The sequence below is a fragment of the Lithobates pipiens genome, unplaced genomic scaffold (assembly GCF_037356315.1).
Source record: "Lithobates pipiens isolate NorthernLeopardFrog02 unplaced genomic scaffold, aLitPip1_a1.2 Scaffold_8, whole genome shotgun sequence".
Taxonomy (NCBI): domain Eukaryota; kingdom Metazoa; phylum Chordata; class Amphibia; order Anura; family Ranidae; genus Lithobates; species Lithobates pipiens.
This window is the reverse complement of record NW_027507903.1, coordinates 434,055,962-434,071,306: the sequence shown is the minus strand read 5'-3', so window position 1 is coordinate 434,071,306 and position 15,345 is coordinate 434,055,962. Positions and strand designations below refer to the sequence as shown.

At 46.6% G+C, this 15,345-nt stretch overlaps 1 protein-coding gene across 4 annotated transcripts in view; it reads right to left on the bottom strand.

The window, feature by feature from the left end:
- Positions 1–15,345, bottom strand: part of LOC143964534 (E3 ubiquitin-protein ligase RNF213-like) — a 582,447-nt gene that overhangs the window by 347,785 nt on the left and 219,317 nt on the right. For all 4 annotated transcript variants that reach the window (XM_077474318.1, XM_077474320.1, XM_077474317.1 and 1 more), the window contains exon 13: positions 1,382–1,535. In XM_077474318.1, the coding sequence (XP_077330444.1) occupies positions 1,382–1,535 (154 nt within the window). The remainder of the gene's footprint in view (positions 1–1,381; positions 1,536–15,345) is intronic.

The following is a 15,345-nucleotide window of genomic DNA, read 5'->3' as shown; positions in this document are numbered from 1 at the left end:
GAAGCATCCTCATTTACTACTGCATTTGCAAAGTGCACAGTCTGTTTACCTTTAGTAAATCTACCCCAAGATGTGCTCAATTCTATTGATTGTTTTCTTTAGAAAAAATCCACAACTTCAGTAAAAAAAAATAAAAAGCCTGTCACATGGCAACATTTAGCAGAGAAGGACCCTTATTCTCTGGAAGCCGTGAGCGTTATGCAGAGGTCTAGCACATCTCTCACTGAGTCAGAGCTCGTAATCTCAGAAGGAAGAATGAGATTTGCTGATTGCAGAGCTACAGGTCTGACTCGGCAGGTGACATGTTAGAACAGTGCAGAGACACCACTGCTTTTAAGGCTTGTTGAAAGGAGCCTGGATTTTCAAACCAGGCTGTATCCTCTACATAAAGAAAATGCATTGACTTTACCAGTGGCGTCACTAGGGTTGGCAACACCTAGTGCGGAAAAAATTGGTGTCACCCCTCCCACCACCAACTATAGTTCCCCCTCAGTATAGACCCCTCTCCCTCAGTACAGACCCCCCTCCACTAACTATAGACCCCCACTAAGTACAGATCCCCCACCCACAGTATAGATCCCCCTCCACTAACTATAGACCCAGCCCCACTAAGTAAATATCCCACCTCCCACAGTGTAGATTCCCCTACCTCAGTACAGACCCTCATCACTAAGTATAGACCCCCTAACTAAGTTCCTGACCCCCCTCCCTCAGTATAGACCAACTCATTAAGTACAGACCCCTTTCCTCAGTATAGACCCCCCATCAGTATAGACACCCCTTCCTCATTGCAGATCCCCCATCAGTGCAGACGCCCCTATCAGTGCAGACACACCCCTTCAATATAGACCCTCCCTTCAGTGCAGACCCCCCCATATCAGTATAGATGCCCCCTCAGTGCAGACCCCCCCATCAGTATAGACATCTCCCTCAGTGCAGACCCTCCCCCCATCAGTATAGACACCCCCCAAGTGCAGACCCTCCATCAGTATAGACAACCCTCTCCCCTCCCATAGCGTCCACCCCTGCACATGTCCATGTGTCCGTCGGGCTCCTCCTCCTCCTGTGTGGAGAGTAGACAGGGGAGGGGGGGTGCCTTCGGTCCACTCCACTGTTGGACACAGCTGCAAGATCTGAGAGGCAGAACAGTGTAGGGCAGTGGGCAGTGTTAGTGGTGCCGCTACCAGCGGGTGTCACTCGAGTGCAGCCTGCACCCCTCGCTCCCCCCTCCCCCCAGTGACGCCACTGGACTTTACACACTTTTTGTTATGATGCACCTGGAATATATTTAGCAGATTTCAACTGAAAGTTAAGTTGAACATTATTGAATTTCTTAGGTAGCATTCTTAAAATGTACTATGTATTTGGAGTCTTTACTCACCGGTAAACCTGAAATGCGTAACAGCTTTAAGAGGATTTCAGCTGAAAGAGCTGGGAGTTGAGGTCGGGTCTTCAATGATGAGTTGGAACAGATCACATTGTGCAGGTCTAGGCTAGCTTTACAACACATTTGAAATGCATCAGCATTGGGAGGCCTGCACATGATGAAAAGGAATGGTAGAACAAGTCAGGAAAGATAGAGGTTAATATATCCTATATAGCAGTTTAAAAGGATATTCGATGTTATGGCACATAAACTATCATATGAATATAAAGTTGCTTGGATACAGCAACTGGAGCTAGCTGAGGTCAACATACCATTAGCAATCCCTCTCATTTGTACTAAACAGGCAGATATAAAAGTCACAAATTAATGTAGCCCTGTACTCAATCCTTATTAATAGTATTTTTAAATGCAAAAAAAAAGTAAGTACCTGAGTTTAAATTTGTACTGAGCTCTAGCAATTCTCTGTACAGCAAAGATCAGACCGAAGATAAGCAGTATGTCAAACTAATCAGGTATGCTGTAGTGCTCCTGTGCTAACAATGAACATGCTGATAGGATGAGAGAGAAGAGTGACATCACTCTTCTGCTTCTACTTTACTGTCCAATCACAAGCAGGGTAAAGGACCAACTTAGTTGTATTACTTAAATGCATTTGATACAAAGTAGGTCTTCTGTGCTGCCAGATAGAGCAGGGCTGTGTGGCAGAGCTGTGTAAATCTCAGGACTAAAATGGAGAGAAATACAAAAATTCTTTGGCAAGTAAAACTGCAACCTCTCACGCATTTCATTTACGTGTTTAGCTGTTTGCCTACTGTTCAGCTTAACCCTTAAACTGCCAGGTCTGTACGACCTACAGAACTGCTTTCAGCTGGCCAGGTCAGTAAGCCATACGGACCTCACATTCCTCCTCGAGTTATAAGCTCATGGTCACCTCAGTGACCATGAGCTTATATCAGAACTGTTCAGCAGACTCTGCTGAACAAAACCATAGCTCTGATCATTGGATCACATTCCACTGATCAGAGATATTCCCCCAAAAATGTGACCCCCCTGCCACTGCTACATTGAAAATACACCCCTTCCTCACCAACTAATCCCTACAGCACCTCTGCTCATCTACACCAACTCCCCCACACGATCCTCCCCTGCTACTTGCAGCTTCCCACCTCTGCTCCCCTGCTGGCTTATATGCAGCAAGGGAGGCACAAATGGGAAAAACATCTCTGACCCCCCCCCTCACCCCATACTGCACGATCTCCCAGGACCCCTCCCCACACTACAGCCAGCTGGGATTCCCTCCCAGCCTCCCGCCGGCTGCAGCTGCTGCTCGGGATGGGTCCCCGATAGATGGCTGTGAGGAAGTCAAGGGGGGGGGGGAGGACTGGATTCCATCCACTCATAAGTACTGCAGCTGAGCCTGCAGAGAAAGGGACCAAATTCCTTCTCTATTAAAAAAAAAAAAGAGACATTAGAGGTCTGTTTAGACCCCTGATGTCTCTCCAATGACTCCCCCTCCCCAATCTAAAAACAATTTTTAAATAATAATAATAAAAATAATAGTAAGGCCCTTTCACAGGGGCAACTCCATTGGATCGAATCCGCTTGCTCAGTGGAAGATCACTCTGCTGATCCCCACTGAGCAGGCGGATGACAGGTCATTCTCCGCTCCGCTGTGCAGATGGATACAGACCCAGTCCCACTCTCCTCTATTAGGAGATCAGGTGAAAACAGAGTACCTGTCCATTTTCACCCTATCCGCCAGACAGATGGAAAATAAGACCAGCATCCGTCTGTTTTTTGCAGGCAGGATCGGATATCGGTGAATGTCAGTGGACTTGTCACCTCTGGCATCTGCCGCCCTGAAAAACTGACAGGCGGACCTGATTGGACAACCCATGTGAAAGGGCCTTAAGGGTAGATTTAGATATGCGTCCAATTCGCCCTTGCCTCTGAAGCCTAAAGCTACACTCTACGCTACAAAGGCTACTGACAGGCGGTGAGAAAGCAATGCAATGCCTCTTCACCACCTGTTTTAACCCCCTTTTTGCTGACAAATGTGGTGTGACTGCCTGCATTGCATGCAGTTGCAGGGTGTTTGTGGCGCTTCTCTGTTAATTTGAATGTGTAGCGTTCGGCATCACTACAAGTCAGATCAATTTTGCCATTGACGCAAAGCATTGCAGCCCCAGCATGTAATCACCCAGTCTGCTGCCAATTGCAGCTTGAGGAGTGGGGTGGGTGGCAGAAACGCAGCTCAAATCGTGCATTTTGTTGCCCCCCCCAACCAAAAGTCTAAACAAAGCCTAAGGCCTTGCTCATGTGGGGCATACTACTACAGGGCCCTGTTTAGCTGCAGAGGGATGCACATGTTTTCCGTGCATTCCCACGCAGGCAGTCCCATTGATGTAAATTGGGACACAGCAGCTGCACAGGTGTTCCGTGCATTCCTGTTCAGGCAGTCCCATTCATGTTGATTGAGATGCAGCAGCTGCAAGGACACAGCCACTGCTCCCAACTTGACATCCATGTTGGTGCATGTCCCTACACCCGCATGGATGTAAGATCTGTCCTTGCAGCTATTTTTTTGTGAAAATAGTGATTTGATAAACATTTGGGCAAAATTCGTGGGGCCTTAAAATCAATGGCACCTTCTTTTTATTCTACTGGTCATGTGCTTTCAGAAAATATATGGTTTGGGGGGTCTTTTACAAACTCTGAAAGCTGTAAGTGAAAAATAAAAAAACCTCCAGATTGAGAATTTTTTGGGTACGTTCGATTTTCACTATTTTGCAAAAAAGGCGCAATTTCAAAGTTACAAATATTCGTTATTTATTAACTCAATATAGGTTAAGCTTTTATATTTAGTAGGAATTTTGTCAAATCTGCTGTATTTTTATCTGCTAATAATGATTTCAGTATTTTTAGCAAAAATATTGTTTGATTTTTGCGCAAATATTGTGGGGCCTTAAAAATCAGTAGGACCTTCTTTTTTATTCTACTAGTCACGTGGAAAATAAAAAGCAAAGGGATAATTGCAAAAATGGTCTGGCTAGCTGAGTTTAAAAGTGGAATGCATGGCCTGGCAGGGAAATGGTTAAAGGAGAAGTTCACCTTTACAAAAATAAAAAAAATGCACATCTTTTTGCAGGTAAAAAAAATGTGCACTTATTTTTCTTTTGTTTGGAGCCTGGAAAGCATTGCACCCACGATCAGCAGATTGTGGGTGCTATGCAGGGCTCTTACAGACTCTGTCTGTAAGCTGTCTGGCCATATATTGTAAGGCCAAGCAGTTACACACTAGAAGGAAGCATCAATGAACTTCCACAGCTCTCAACAGTGCCACGATAGTTTATTGAGAACCTTGTAGTTTCGTGATTCACAGAATACTGTGAATGGATGACACGACCGGTGGGCAGAGCCCTACACAGCCGTGTTTCTTACAGTTTGTGACAGCTAGCCGGAGTGAGAAGATCCCTGCTAGCTGTCAGACTGGTGGTTTGGGGGAGCAGGGGCCGGTGCATCTATAACATGTTACATCCTGAATATATATGGGTGTAACATGTAACATGTTAAAAATGTTGAACTTATTCTATAAAAGATAAGCTAAAATCATTTATTTAAGTCAGTTTTATTTTTTTTTCAACTCATAAGTATAGACATTAGACAGCTGTATAGTGCATGCAAATTTCAGCCTTAATTCCTAAGCATTGTAAACAGTTGGCAAAGAGACATAAGAAAATATGAATATGAGTCTACAATATCCACCTACCAGGTCAAATAAAGAATACAAAATAACAATGTGAAAAATTGCCTATTGTGCCTGAGATGTTTTCAAGTAAACCAGTGTTTTGTCTATGCAAAAGAAAGCAACAAGCCAGCCTCAGCCAACCCTCCACACCGGTACCCCGGTTGTGGAGGTTGAACCCCTTTTGGCTAACAGTCCTCCCTGATTTAGAGGACATCCAGCGTGAGTGGGGGCACTACTTTTGAGCTAACACGGGCACTGCTCCGTTTGGTTTGGTGTGGGAGGCTTTTAAATTACATGCCCGCATGCTCATGTCCACTCGCATCAAACGCTACAGAGACTCTTCGAGACTGGCCATACAGCAGGCGGGGAGGGCGCTTGGGGAGGCGGAGAGCGAGTTTTTGTCGCACCCCACTCCCTCCAATTCTGCTAAACTGAGAATGCAATCTAGGCTCACCGACCACTTGCACCTTGATAGGGCGGGCAAAAGGGTATTCTACAGTAAGCATAGAGTACATGAATATGGCGAGCGGGCTGGGAGGTTGCTGGCCTACATGGCCCACTTGGACCGCAGCCCTCCGGTTGTGGTTCAACTTCTGGGTGCAGGAGGTGTCACGCTGTCCGATCCGTTGGAGGTGGCTCAGGAATTCCGGCGATTTTACGCTGATCTCTATACCTCCGAGGCTACTGGCTCCATGGACGGGCTGCGGGCCCTACTGCAGACAGTGCGCTTCCCGGTCCTCTCGGACTCCCAGGTGGAGCTTCTTGAGGCCCCCATAACTGAGGAATGTATAACAAAGGCTATAGCTTGTTTACCACCGTCCAAGGCACCGGGCTCGGATGGCCTTCCCCGGGAATTCTACACCCAGTTCCAAGAGGCCCTGCTCCCCAGGCTTCGCCAACTCTACGCCCACATATTTGAAACAGGTGTGCTCCCCCACACCATGAATGAGGCCCTGCTGGTGTTGATCCCTAAGCCGGGTAAAGACCCCCTCCACCCCGAATCATATCGCCCCATATCGCTCCTGCAACTAGACATTAAAATATTAGCCAAGATCCTTGCCCTCCGACTTAATAAGGTAATCCTTCATCTTATACACACTGACCAGACTGGCTTTATGCCCGGTAAGAATACGGCTTTTAACCTACGCAGACTGTTTATGAACTTACAGGCCTGTCATGACAACACCGGATCCAGAGTGGTGGTTAGTCTCGATGCCGCAAAGGCATTTGATTCGGTGGAGTGGGGTTACTTGTGGGAATGCCTGCATAGGTTTGGTTTCGGCCCCAGGTTTGTGCGTTGGATGCAGCTTCTATATCAGGCCCCCACTGCCCGTATCTTAGTGAATGGACAGATTTCCAGCCCCTTTTCCCTTTCCAGAGGCACGTGTCAGGGGTGCCCCATCTCGCCACTGCTCTACGCGCTGGCAGTGGAGCCCCTGGCTATTGCCATTAGAGCGCACCCGGACATCCGCGGTCTCCGCATGGGGCAGCTCTCGGAGGTTATTAGCCTTTATGCGGGTGACATGCTGCTGTACTTGGAAGACGCGGGCCCCTCCTTGATGGCGGTTCTGGATGTGATTCGTCGCTTTGGTTCTTTCTCGGGCCTCCGCATCAATTGGTCCAAGTCCCAAATTCTCCCCATTGACGTCTCCGCTCCCACGAGAACGCAGGCCCTGCTGCCCCTCGAGCGTACGGATCAGATTAGGTACCTTGGCGTTCAATGCTCTCGCACTCTCGGACTATGTTAGCCTTAATGTTGAGCCCATATTCCCCCTTCTGAAGCGCAGGACCCAGGTCTGGTCCAGGCTCCCTCTCGGGGTCATGGGCCGACTGGGTCTTGTGAAAATGATCCTCCTGCCCAAGTTGCTTTATTTATTTTGGCACGCCCCGCTTTACCTACCGCGTCACTTATTCCGTGACATGGAGTCCATCCTTAACTCATTCATTTGGGGCTCGTCCAGGCATAAGTTGGCCTGGCGGACCCTCAAGTGCCCTGTCCACCTTGGGGGAGTTGCGTTGCCAGATCTGGAATTGTACTATCTGGCCTCCCAGCTCTCCCACTTATACTACCTCAATACCTACGACAAAATGAGATACTCCCACCTGGTATGCACCTCGGTGACAGATGTAATAGCACACCCCTACCAAATTATTTTTTGCAAGCACCGGGGTCTCTCCGGACTGGGGACTGGGCGCACCATGCCTGGGCATCACGCCCGGGTTTGGCGGGAGGCGCAGCTTAGGGCTGGGGCTCCCCCTCTGCATGCGCACACGCCCCTTTGGGACAACCCTGATCTGCCTGAACTGCTGGGGATACCGGACTATAAGGTGTGGATATGCAGAGGGGTCATCTATTTGTCCCAGATATATGCACCTCACGGTGTCAAGTCATTCCAGGTACTTAAGGATGAATTCGGCCTCCCCAACCACTCGCTTTTTCGTTATTTACAGGTTCGCCATGCTTTGCAGACCCAGTTTGGGAATGCGCCCCCGCCCCTGCCGAACTCGCCCCTGGTGAAATTGGTTCTTGGTGATGACCCCCGCAAACTTATCTCTGCCATGTATTCACATCTCCTTACCCCTGCGGCCACAGTTTACGCTTACAATCTCAAGTCTAGATGGGAGGCTGACATCGGGCGGGTGGAAGACGAGCATTGGGGGGAGGCCCTGGCGGTGTCCGTCGAGGTCTCTCCCAAGTTGTCGGACAGACTCACTCACCTTTACATACTACACCGCTCCTATGTCACCCCCGCCCGGCTAGCAAAATATAAACCTGATTTTGACCCTGTATGTCCTAGATGTGGAGACGCGGCCAGCACTTTTTACCATCTTATCTGGATCTGTCCCCCCATACTGCGATACTGGGCACAGATAGTTCAGTTTCTGCACGACCACATGGGCTCCCCTCTCACTCTGTGCCCACGCCAGTGTATTCTTGGCCTTCTCCCTACCCGTGAGGAGAGCAAGTATCTTAGGATCTTCCTTCAAGAGGTTCTCTTTGCTGCTAGGATGCAAATAGCTCAATTATGGCTTCAACCCCAATCCCCAACGATTCAGCAGTGGAAGAGCGCCATCAACCGAACTATACCGTACAAAAAAATAATCTACTCTAATCGTGGGTGCCCACAGAAATTCCACAAAATCTGGGATAGGTGGCTGGAGAGCTCCCTCAGCTGTGTGTGATGAGATAACGGGGGTGTGAGGAGGGGGTGGGCTGTCACCCCTCGGGGTATCCTTCTGGGGGTCTTGTGGTGTTCACCTGTATACTGCTTATGGATATTGTATCATGTACACTGCGTCCTTTCTTTTATTATGTCAGACATAGACTATGTGCTCCTTCCTGATATCTGGTGCCTGTTGCACCTGTTCTCGACTGTATATTTTTATGTCCACTCCTTTTTTCTGAATGCTCAATAAACTTTGACTTGGTTAAAAAAAGAAAGCAACAAACTCACCTGAAACACTCCTCTGCTCTCCCCCACTTTGTTTGATTACCTGGAAGAAGGAAAAAAAAATCCAACCTACCTGTAAATTCTATATCTTGGAGATCAGTACATGACTGGATATTCACAGACTATGGATTATAGGCTGCTTTAGCTGACTGGACAGTTGGACGTACAGCCCTATCTCACTCCATGAGAACTCGGTTTTAAGCAAGCAATTCAGAACAACACAGGGACAGATGAGAAAGGTTGCCTGTGTCATGTACTGTACTCCATGATATGGAATTTACCATTATCTTAACCCTACAGTGCAGGTCACAGGTTGGATATTCATAGACCCTGTGATGTCCTCAAGCAATGAATCATAAGGTTGGGCAACAACAAGGCAAACGGAACACTGCTAATGGCTAATGGGCCCCACAAAAACAGAAAAAGGTCAAAGACCCCACTTAGAGTGTTACTTGAAGAGATTGTGAACCAAAGACTAGGTGGCAGCCTTATGAAGGTGAGCAACAGATGCCTGATAGAGGAATGTCCAGGAAACCCCCCTTCGATCTTGTGAAGTGAGCAGGTAAGTGTACTGGTACCATATCTTTCTGAGTATAGACTCGGACAATGAGTTGGTCTTATCCACATGGCAAAAGTGGACTTGTGGGTCCCCTTACAAGACCCTGTTGGCAGGATGAAAAATAGAGTTTGCTTTTACAGTCTGACTACACCCATACAATGAAGAACATCTTCCTTGGGATGCTTGGGAACAGGGAACAAGGAAGATAGGACAATGACTGCATTAAAAGTTTAACAACTGAGTATTGTTTGGCAAAGATGTCTTTTTGGGAAAGATGCAACAAGTTTTTCACACCTGGATTTGGGGATCTTCTGCCATTCCTCCTTGCAGATCCTCTCCAGTTCTGTCAGGTTGGATGGACAGCCATTTTTAGGTCTCTCCGGAGTTGCTCAATTGGGTTTAAGTCAGGGCTCTGGCTGGACCATTCAAGAACAGTCACGGAGTTGTTGTGAAGCCACTCTTTTGTTATTTTAGCTGTGTGCTTAGGGTCATTGTCTTGTTGGAAGGTAAACCTTCGGCCCAGTCTGAGGTCCTGAGCACTTTTCGTCCAGAATGTTCCCGTACTTGACCACATTCATCTTTCCCTCGATTGCAACCAGTCGTCCTGTCCCTGCAGCTGGAAAACCCCAGCACAGGATAATGTTGCCATCACCATGTTTCACTGTTGCATCTGTATTGGACAGGTGATGAGCAGTGCCTGGTTTTCTCCACACATACCGCTTAGAATTAAGGCCAAAAAGTTCTATCTTGGTCTCATCAGACCAGAAAATCTTATTTCTCACCATCTTGGAGTCCTTCAGTTTTTTTTTTTTTTTAGCAAACTCCATGCAGGCATTCATGTGTCTTGCACCGAGGAGAGGCTTCCGTCAGGCTACTCTGCCATAAAGCCCAGACTGGTGGAGGGCTGCAGTTGTAATGGATGTGATTAAGGGAATCATGAAACGTCTATTCCAATATATATGAGTGCATGTTTTATATGCCCGACATCATTATATGCTTGACATCAGCTTCAGTTTATCAGCCTTAAGACATATTCCGATATTTTGCAAAGCTCACCCTTCCCTTGCTTATGAACTGGACTGACTGTAACAGTTAACAAAAAGTTTGCGCCTGCTTCTGAGAATACATTCAGAATATAACAACATAACACAAATGGATTAAAAGAAGCAAGAAATGCTGCAGATATGCTGCGAGAACAAAGCACCCAGATAAAACCAATGTTTTATCACTATATGTATTTTTAAATTTGTGGTTTGTAGGAGCCAGTCTTGTTGACGTATCTCAATCTTTAATGGAATTGTATAAAAATCTTGAGAAGTGGAAATATTCAACAGAAGTTTTTTATTCTGAACTGAGAGTCAGTTTAATCACTTCAGAGCGTGCATGCTTTTATATTCAATCTGATCAGGGGTGATATGATAATATCAGACTTTTGTTCTGAATCCAAAACATTTTGGTGCCCAACGTGGGGCTATTTAGGTTCTGTACCGGTTCTGTACCGAGGGGACCCGATCGAGAAGAGGCTTGGACAAAACCAACCACGGGGACAGGAGGAGACTGATCACCTCTGAAAACGGTAAGACACTTTTGATATCTCATATCTAGTCTTCTGTTTATCCCGTACCCCCCGTGATTGGCTAATCTCTGTCTATACGGGCTCTCCACTGTCAGCAAAGAGACTGGTATATATCTTGCCCATATCCTATTGAACCTGTACCAATTATATCTGCTGCCTGTTTTGTTCTGTTTTGTTTGTTTTGTTGATCGATTTTGTGTTTTGTGGCAGCTGTTGGGAATGAGGTATTGATTATATAGTCACAGATGAAATTAGTTGATGTGGTTTAAACTTCTCCTGGGGAATATATTGTGCGGTAAAGCACGGGAAAAACAGGAGGAGGCATCAGGACGTGGTTAAACTTTTCCTGGGAAATATATTGTGTGGTAAAGCATGGGACAAGCAGGAGGGGGCGTCCAGGATACGCCCAGTGGTGGCATGGGGATCCTGTGAGATCTGAACAATCCTGTAATTCTCTACGGTTGTCACACATCTTGTTGCTTGTTGTCAGTTGTTGGTCACATCTTGTTGGTGGTGTTAATGTCAGGTCCTAAGTGTGTTTGTGGACTGTTTGCCATAAATGAAGAAGGCTGGGGTCTTGTTGAAGTAGTCGAGCCAGGATATTAAAAGGGAATGTCTTGGTTATAAACCCGTTAGCAGAGACCACACATGTTGGTATTCAGATTAAATGTGCATTACCCAGTTAAACTTGAGGTTGGCAAGTCACGACAGGCTATAGAAAATGAAATTAGAAGGAGGGGACACGCAGCCGAAAGGTGTCCATTACAACCTCAACCAGAACAGTTTGAAGAGGAAGAAAAAGACAGAGTGAGAAATTTGGGCTTTGAGCTGGGACTTGTAAATTAAAGTTGAAGTGGTGCATTATTGTTATCATCTTGTTGAGAGTAATAAGTGGTCACATATTACTCGGCTCCTCTACCTGTGGCCACCTCGGGGGTGGACAGGGCTGGGACTGGTCTACGCTTTGGGTAGGCACATGCAAGGAGGCTTGCTTGGCTGCTGAACACTGTAGAAGTTTCATTTATCTCTCTCTCTCCCACTCTCTATCTGTCTTGTCCTTGTTAACTTGAGACTGTGATATGGTCTGAACCGGTACCAGGTGATGGATAGAGGGATTGTCAGACCCTTGAGTCCAAGACAGCCTCGTGACCCGTCTGAAAATCCTGAGCAGACACATAAATCTCTTAGTCTTCAAGACAGAACGTAGCAAGGTAACATTATATATTGGAAATTGGTCCGAAAGAACACAGGTGACGGTCAGATGAATTGCTGGACCCCCTTGAGTCCAGGACGGCTTCATAAAACCGCCATACAAACCCTGAGCCGTTTGGCCTGTGACTAGGTGTTAGAGCGGGAAGGAGAGGGTGCTGTCAAAAAAGGAAAGAAATTGGCAAAAGTGTGTGGGGTTGATATGCATTTGGGCAGAGGGCTACAGGTAGATGAATGACGTAATATTTTGAAACGTAAAAAGGGTCTGTTGTCAGATCATGGACTGCTACAAGCAGCAGATGCTTGATTTAAAGTTGCAAAAGGTATTCATGAAGAAGTGTGGACAGAACATGAAATTAATCAAAATGGTCGTATTGTATGTGTGTATAGAAAGCCAGAAAAGAGGGAGCTAAGTAGTCAGCCACCCCCTATAATGGCGTCTGGTCCCCAGGAAGTAGACATTGCCCTTCGTCTACTGCCCCTCTGTTCTAGGCGACACCTCCCCCTACTGCCCCTCTGCCACAGCCGACACTTCCCACTCTGACACGCCCCCCTGTGGCAACATGCCCTATGCCACTGCCCCCTGTTGCCAGTGATGGAACAGGTTACAATCAATGTAGCATTTCAATTTATGTATAGGGTGTCTTGATTATTTCGGTCAGAGTCTGACTTTAAGGACTGTTTTAGTTGTAGTTGCCTATCCTTGCATTGTTGAAGTTAAAGGTGTTTCTTTCCTAATAACAGCAAATCTGTCATAAATGGTTTTAATTTTAATTGTGTTTAAGCTGTATTAACAATAATTGGGGATTTTAAAATGTTGATTTTTAACCAGATACAAGTTTTAAGAGTATTATAAATAACGAGGAAGTTATATATTCTGGGCGTTATGCCAGATGAATTGTGGTTGATAAAGAAAGAGTTAGTGATTTAAGGTTGCTAATAATTCTGAGCATTTTGTAGCTTGAAGCTTGGAAAAAAATTGATTAGTCTCTATGGAGATGGTTCACATCTCCACTCCAAAACGCCTGAAGCCAACATGTGTACAAGAGGTCACACAAGAAAAATGCGAATCTGTTGATAAATATCACAACAGAATAGGACAAATGTTTACAGATTCTGGGTTTAGCGCGCTGAAAAAAGCACATAGTATAGAGTAATGGAGCTTGAGATGTTGTTAAAAGTAGCAAAAGGCCTAGAATCTGCACAGAACTGTAAGAAGGTAGCTCCTCTTATGATGGCCTCTGACACAACGTATCTACCCCAACCTCGCCCACCACCCCGCCCCTCTCTGGATCATATGGACCTTCTCCGCTAGGATTGAGGCAAGCCTGTGTCACCTGCCCACTACACCTTGACTGTTATGCCACAAGGTGCCCAGAACTCCCCCTCCCAATTTGCTAAGGCAAGGGTCCTCATTCTGGACACATGGATGAAGTTACACCCACACATTGTGTAGGGGTGGGGTGTGCGTGGAACACCAATACTCCTACAGAGGTACCATTCCAGAAGATATATGTAAATATATTTTAAAAAAATAATAGAACAAAGTGGGACTCTAATTGTGTTTCAGAGGAGTACAAAAAATTGAAAGACAATATAATTATACAAAAATAAGCACATTTTTATTTTCTAAAATCTTAATGATTCAATTTGAGTTCAGGAATGTGCTAGTTCCCAGCAGGTTATACAGAAAATTTCCTACGCGTTTCGCAGGTGATTTAGCTTCATCAGGGCCTTGAGGATAGCACAGATGGAAACAATGTATGAATTCTACAAATAGAGTGTTGACGAATGTACCATATATCATATAATTAATGTAAATACATAATGATGCAATCAACATAGATAACCAGATAACTATTTAGCAAATATAGGGCAAAATTTCCATGGCATGCCCCTCAAATCACCAAAAAAAGACCACAAATGGAGAACGCCGGCTCACTGATAGAGTGGTATAGGAATCTTATCAATATTTGTAATGTTTATATTTTCTGATATAAGTGTACCGTATATACTCGAGTATAGGCCGACCCGAATATAAGCCGAGGCCCCAATTTACCCCCAAAAAAACTGGCAAACTTATTGACTCGTGTATAAGCCGAGGGTGAGACATGCCTGTCCATCCCTGTGTGTGTGTCCGTCCATCCCTGTGTGTCCGTCCATCCCTGTGTGTCCGTCCATCCCTGTGTGTCCGTCCATCCATCCCTGTGTGTGTGTGTGTCCATCCATCCATCCATCCCTGTGTGTGTGTGTGTCCATCCATCCATCCATCCCTGTGTGTGTGTGTGTCCATCCATCCATCCATCCCTGTGTGTGTGTGTCTCCATCCATCCATCCATCCCTGTGTGTGTGTGTCTCCATCCATCCATCCCTGTGTGTGTGTGTCTCCATCCATCCATCCCTGTGTGTGTGTGTCCATGTGTGTGTGTGTGTGTGTGTGTGTCCAGCCTACCTGTGTCCCGAGCCTGTGTCCCGAGCCTCCGTCCCGTGCCTTGCCTCCTTGCCTCCGTCCCGTGCCGTGCCGTGCCTTGCCTCCTTGCCTCCGTCCCGTGCCGTGCCTTGCCTCCGTCCCGTGCCGTGCCTCCTTGCCTCCGTCCCGTGCCGTGCCTTGCCTCCTTGCCTCCGTCCCGTGTCGTGCCTTGCCTCCGTCCCGTCCCGTGCCGTGCCTTGCCTTGCCTCCGTCCCGTGCCTTGCCAGGATCGCCGCTCTTCGTCGGCGCCTCGGCGGCCATTCTAAAATTCAAAAGCCGCGCCTCCGCCTTCGCCTGTGATAGGCGGAACACTGAATTTCCCAGCAGCCTGTGTTCCGCCTATCACGGACATCGTCTCATCCTCGTCCGTAGTACGAGGATGAGCGGATGTCCGTGATAGGCGGAACACTGACTGCTGGGAAATTCAGTGTTCCGCCTATCACAGGCGAAGGCGGAGGCGCGGCTTTTGAATTTTAGAATGTCCGCTGTCTGTCTGCTCGACACGCTGATCGAGCAGGCAGACAGCGATGACTCGAGTATAAGCCGAGGGGGGCACTTTCAGCCTCAAAAAAGAGGCTGAAAATCTCGGCTTATACTCGAGTATATACGGTATGTAAAGACAAAAAGATTAACATTTAGAATATATGAAAAAAGGTTATGTGGGTACCTCATCCTAAAGAACGTTTACACAAAAAACCGACATGACCAACATTAATACTCTAATGAGAAACAATATTGTCTTTCATTGATAAATACGTAGGGACTATTCTGGTCAAAGTCATGCATGTATGATATCCACTCCTCCCTCTTTATTTCTGCTGGGGGGATACACCGCTTCTGATCTCCGGGTCCAACCCACCTTCTGGTTTTTGGGGTTGGTAACATGTAAGTTTTGATGTCTGGGCCCTGATTGGGCCAACACATCTAGATTTAGATATTATCAC